General features: G+C 44.8%; 1 protein-coding gene across 1 annotated transcript in view; it reads left to right on the forward strand.

The window, feature by feature from the left end:
• The window catches only part of IDH1 (isocitrate dehydrogenase (NADP(+)) 1), a 144,762-nt gene extending 139,446 nt beyond the window's left edge, over nt 1-5,316 (forward strand). Inside the window, exons 8-9 of the mRNA XM_030209795.1 lie at nt 3,686-3,848; nt 4,730-5,316. Coding sequence (XP_030065655.1) covers nt 3,686-3,848; nt 4,730-4,823 — 257 coding nt within the window. The 3' untranslated portion in view covers nt 4,824-5,316. The remainder of the gene's footprint in view (nt 1-3,685; nt 3,849-4,729) is intronic.
• Nucleotides 5,317-6,000: the final 684 nt, after the last annotated feature.

Consider the following 6,000-nt stretch of genomic DNA (forward strand, 5'->3'; position numbering starts at 1 on the left):
GGCAGCACGGAGAATTCAAACCTGGTACATTCAGGGTTCCACTTCTCAGCACGTTACTACCCATTAGACCATATCTCCCACAGATTGGAATTTATGCAGCCCTTAAGTTGTTGAGCACAAATTCCCCTCCCCGCCACGTCTCCCCCTGTATCCTTCCCAAGTTCTGCTTCTCCCCTTCTACAGAAACCTACATTGCCCAGTGACTAATACCTTCTCGAGGTATGCTGGATTCAATATAAAGTTGTAGTCTTCCCCCCCACCCCACGCTCTCATCTTAAAGAAATACAAATTCAAATAATTCTGTATAACCTGCAATCAATAACTGCAACGTACTTATATAAATTAGAATGCATAGATTATGTAGTAAGTTAGACTTCACTAGGGCCCCTTTTTCAAGCCTACAACTAGAGAAAATAGAAGGCAGTAAAGATCACTAGTACATATTGCAGTTGAATCAGACAAAACTATCTTCAGCCTTTGACCATTCAATGCCACTTGGAAACAGGTGGAATTGATTTGTTCTTGCCTCACAGCGATCAAATTTCTTCAGGGAGAATTTGCCATGTCTCTTCAACTGAGCCCTCTGAGTAGCTCCTTTCATTGTGAAAATTAGCCCTGGGAAAAAACACCATTTATAGCATACTAGTAAAACAGGCCCGTTTCTCACAGAAATGAAACGGGCGCTAGCAAGGTTATCAGAGTTCCAGCTTGGCCCCCTCCCTTCCCCCCTCTCCTCCAAGTTCCAGGCTCCGCTCCCTCTCCTCTGAGAGACAGAGAGAGTGTGTGTGTGAGAGAGAGAGACTGTGCGTGTGAGAGAGAGTGTGTGTGTGAGAGTGAGTGTGTTAGAGAGTGTGTCTCTGACATAGAGGGTGTGTGTGAGAGAGAGAGTGTGAATCTACTGAAAAAGTGTGTGTGTGAGACAGAGAGTGTGTGAGAGTACAATGTAGTCCTTGCGGCGCAGGAGTCGAGTTGTGGTGCGAGTTCTGCACTTGCCCGTTTTCCGCCACCCTGTTTGTTTCGATGCAGTTCAAGCGGCACAGGAGTCTGTATGTCACTGGCCAGTTGTCACGAGTCCCTGCCTCTAGACATTCCCATGGCCCCCTCCCTCCCTCTCCTCCCCTCCGAGTTCCAGACACCCACGCCTCCCTCCCTCTCTCTCTGTCCCCTCCAAGTGGCAGCCCGACCTGCGTTGGCCACCCTCTTCTCTTAGGAAGGCGAGGGGCAGGCGGAGGACTAAGTGTCGGCTGTAAGTGCCTCCAAGTTCCAGACACCCGCACCTCCCCTGCGTTGCCGGCCCTCTTCTTAGTCCTCCGCCTGCCGCTCGGCTTCCTAAGTGCTGGCTGTAAGTGCCTCAGAGTTCCAGAATCCCGTGCCTCCCCTCCCCTCCGAGTTCCATACCCCCGCGCCTCCCTCCCTCTCTTTCTCTCCCCTCCGAGTGCAAGCACGACCTGTCCTCCGCCTGCCCCTCGCCTTCCTAAGTGCCGGCTGTAATTTAAAACTTGTTACCTCTTGGTCCTGCGGCAGCAGTGAAAGTCGAGCAGGCACGGCGCTTCAGCCTGCCTTCCCTTCTGTCTCAGCTCTGCCTCCGGTCCCGCCCTCATTTCCTGTTTCCGGAAGGGTGGAACCAGAGGCAGAGCTGAGACAGAAGGGATGGCAGGCTGAAGCACCATGCCTGCTCGCCTTCACTGCTGCTGCCGGAACCCGTGGTAAAAATGTTTAAATTCTGGCCGGCATGCAGGAAGGTGAGGGGCAGGCGGAGGGGAGAGAGGGAGGGAGGCGCGGGGGTCTGGAACTTGGAGGAGAGGGGGAGCCTGGAACTCGGGGGGAGGGAGGGGGGGCGATTCTCCCGCGATTCTCCCTCACCTCCAACGTTCTATGGCTGGCTGTTGCTGACTTCCCTTCCCTCTTACTGATCCGCCATGTGACGTTATCGCGAGGGCGGACCAATGGGAAGTGTGTTACGAACCCAGGCATCCAGACGTAGAACGTTGGAGGTGCAAATTATTATATAGGATATTCTACCATCACAGGAAAAATAGTGAGTTGGTGAAATTCCTCTCTCTTCTGCAGCATCAACTGTGATACATCCGGGAATCTGTTGCCGGAGGCTGCTGTCAAGATGACTAACATAGCAAATTTTAAAAAAGCTTTGAACAAGTTCCAGGAAGAAAATTCCATGAAAAGTTATTAGTCAAGTAGCCTTAGGAAAGTCATCACTCATCCCTAGAATGCGCTATGAGAAACAAGACTACTTTTTATATCGTGCCAGGTAGTTGTGACCCAGGCCAGTCACTGCTGGAGAGAGGATATTAGGCTTGGTGGCCTTATATGTGACTCAGCATGGCTTTTCTTATCTTCTCCATGAACCATCGCTAGCATAGTTAATGGTACTAGAATAATATTAATTGTAATTAATCGCATATTAATTGTAACAATAAGCTGAACTTCTTATTCTGTTAATGATAATCGCCAATGCGACATAATGTAAGCCACATTGAGCCTGCAAATAGGTGGGAAAATGTAGGATATAAATGCTACAAATAAATAAATATGCACTGTTAATCATGTTTCAACCAAATCTACTTTGATTTTACATAGAAGCAGTCTTGTGCTTCTCAAAATATTTTCCCAGTAGTATGTAATCAGCATTCTCTAAGCAACCAGCCTTTTGGAGAACTAATACCAAGTCAATATCTTATCCCATATTGCAGTACAACTGTTGGATTATCAAGTCATTTGCACGATTATAAAACTATTAATACTCCTGGGAGAATTCTGCATAGACTGCTGCTGTGATTCGACAGCATGGTGCCATGCAGCATGGCTGGCTGACCTCTCTCCCCTGCCCCCATCAAGAGGAAAATGTGCACAGGTGCACATTGAACCATGTCCTTCTCCTCCTCTGCTTTTCTGACTGTTCCTTTAAGTTGTGCGGCTGTATGGAAGCCTACATGATTCAAAGGGAACAATTGGGCTCAGGATGGCAAAGGAGGAAGTTACAGCCAGATATGCAGCTGTGCACCACTTCCATTTGCTGTGTCATTGGAATGGATGGTGGATTAGGGTGTGTTTGCCATGGGAAGTGGGGACTGGAGAAATATAGATGGGCGAGGTGCGCTATGTGGGAAGGAGCTGGTGAACAGTGGATGAAGGGGGGATGGACAGTTCTGAGGTCTTGCTGGGTATTAGCGAGAAGGGGAACAGTGAATGCTTATGGATGGAGAGAGCGAACTGTAGGGCAGAGCTGCTAGAGATTAGAGAACAGGTGATCAGAGAAGGTACAGGGGAGGGGAGAAAAAACAGAGGTATTCATCCTAGAGAAGGGGCAGATAAACTGGGGGCTGAAAGTAATGTTTAAGGAGAAGGGATACAAGTTAAAGAAGGAACCGGAGAAGGTAGGACCTGTAGTTGGAGCGAGGGAGGAGTCAGTCTTTATAATTGAGGAATTGTGTACAAGAAAATTACAAATAAAGTATGCATAATTTTCAGATATTGTGTGTATAATTCTCCCAGGAGTACTATTAGTCATCTGTCTGCATAATATGTGATTGGTCCACTTGTGAGCCAGTCTTAACAGTAATGACAATTCCTAAGAACATTTTTTTTTCTGGTAAAACCTAGCATGCATGAGAGAAAAAAATAAATTTATGTGGAGTTTTTACCCATTTCTGTATTGCTTTCTCAGCTTCTACTTTTGCATGGACTAGAGGTTTGGCTCACAGAGCTAAGCTGGATAATAATAGGGAACTGCAGAACTTTGCCACAGCCTTGGAAGAAGTTTGTGTTGAGACCATAGAAGCTGGATTCATGACAAAGGACTTGGCTGCTTGCATTAAAGGTTTACCCAAGTAAGTACAGGATAAGATCTGTAAGCCTGGTGCTTTACACATGTATTGCTGAAATTGGTTATTCTTTGAATATTTGCATTTTAATCTACTTCTTCCTGGATCTATGTTCTAAATTTATCAAATTTATTTATAACTTTTATTAAGGGGTCCTTTTACTAAGGTGCGCTAACAGATTTAGCACACTCTAAAGGATAAGATGCCCATAGGAATATAATAGGCGTCTTATCATTTAGTGCCCACTAAATCTGTTAACACACCTTAGTAAGAGGACTCCTAAATTTGTTTAATGCAAGCAATTTTATAGAACTGAGAATTCAAAGCTCTAGACAGCCTATATCACTGCAAAGTCTGCATATGTTGTTGTTTTTTTTTACCAGCAAATCCTGTAGCTGGTATACAGAAATAGTTTATGGATACAAAGTGCCTTGGATACTGCACCTGTTTTTTTTCTAGAAGCAAAACATTTGCTGGAAAATATGCATAAAATTGAAGATCAAATCTGTGCCTTTTTCACCTACACGCCCATCTTCTTGTGCCTGGTAACGTAATGCTTCAGTGTGACGGAAAATGTCCACTGCCATCTATTTTTAGCTGGACTGAGTTTTCAGATTATCAGAAAAAAAAATCAGTATTTAGAGGGGGAAGTTATCAGTGTGGGCTATTGTTAAGATGGGTTATTTTATCGTTAACACAGGTTTATTAGTAACTAGGTCTCATTGCAGAACCTGTGCTAAAATTGCATGAGTTAGTATTAAAATAATCCGTCTTTAATGGTAGCCCACATTGATAATGTCCCCTTTTAGTTAAGTGGCATTCGAGTAAGATTAAAAGATTAAATAAATGTTCTGGAAGGTCTAGTTTTACATTCTTTTATTTTTCAGTGTGCGGCGTTCTGACTATTTGAGTACATTTGAATTTATGGATAAACTAGCTGAAAACTTGAAGCTGAAACTGGCCTCACAACCAAAACTTTAAGGATGAAGATCAGAAGAAGATCCAAAAGAGGGAATCTTAACAATCCAGATTTTGTTTACACTGTTTTTCAGTTACCTGTCAGAAACCAAACCTGGGAGAAATTGGTATTTGGGCTTTTAAACTTGTTTTAACACTTGCATTACATTGTTTTTGTAACAAGACACTACATTTGAAAAATTAGGTCATATATTTAAAGTGTCCCCATTAGATGTTTATTTTTAATTTTAGTAATTCAAAATGTGTTTCTTTTGCAAATTGTCTTGCAGCTTTTGTAAGATGTGCACAGTATATGAGCTTCAGGAGTAATTTGTTTAAAAGAATGAAAAGCAAGCATTAGACTTTCCTTACCATTACTTCATAATTCAGGTACCAGCCTTCCACCACTAAAAGAGCATGTATCTTTTTAAAAATAAAAACATTATTTAATATGGGGCAGGGGCAGATGAAATGTATTTTATCAACTCTTTTTTTTTTTTTTCCCCTTGAAGGAAAAGAAAAGCCATCTTGAAGGGGCCATTTCTATCTCACCCTGTAGCTTTTCATTCTTAGCTTTGTATGATCCTGTAGAGCATTAAAATAACTCACTAATGGGCAGATGATCGAAAGCCCCATGCTGTTCCCAACAGTGCTATAAAAATGGTGCTGGAATAGCATGGGGCTTTACCGCCCCTATGATCAGAGATAATAGCATGCAAATTTATGCACGCTATTTATCTCTGATCATAGGGTAAAGTGCAGGAGGATTGTGCCCGAGCATGTGTTCAGGCACAATCCTCCCACACTTGTTTGACAGGTCTGGGCTGTCAAAAGCCCAGACCTGTTAAACACAGGGGCTTGGAGGTCCATGGGACCACCAGACCCCAAACAGCATGACCCCAGTGGCCTAGTGGGTCTCCAGCGCCCCTAATCCCCCCCCCCAGCATCCCCTCAGATAGAGTGCTGGTGGCCCAGTGGGCCGCAAATCAATCCCCCCCCCCCCCCCGGTGGTCCAGCGTCCCTCTTCCCCACCTTCACACCATATGGTGTGAAGCCCCACCTAGCACATCCCAAGATGCACTGGGCAGGGATGGGGAAGAGGGTCGCTAGACCACCAGGTCAAGGAGGGTTGATTGACAGCCCACTGGGCCACCAGGGCTCTATTTTAGGGAATGTTAGGGGGGCTGGAGACCCACTGGCT

The sequence above is a fragment of the Microcaecilia unicolor genome, chromosome 7 (genome assembly GCF_901765095.1).
Source record: "Microcaecilia unicolor chromosome 7, aMicUni1.1, whole genome shotgun sequence".
In the NCBI taxonomy this organism is placed as follows: Eukaryota; Metazoa; Chordata; class Amphibia; order Gymnophiona; family Siphonopidae; genus Microcaecilia; species Microcaecilia unicolor.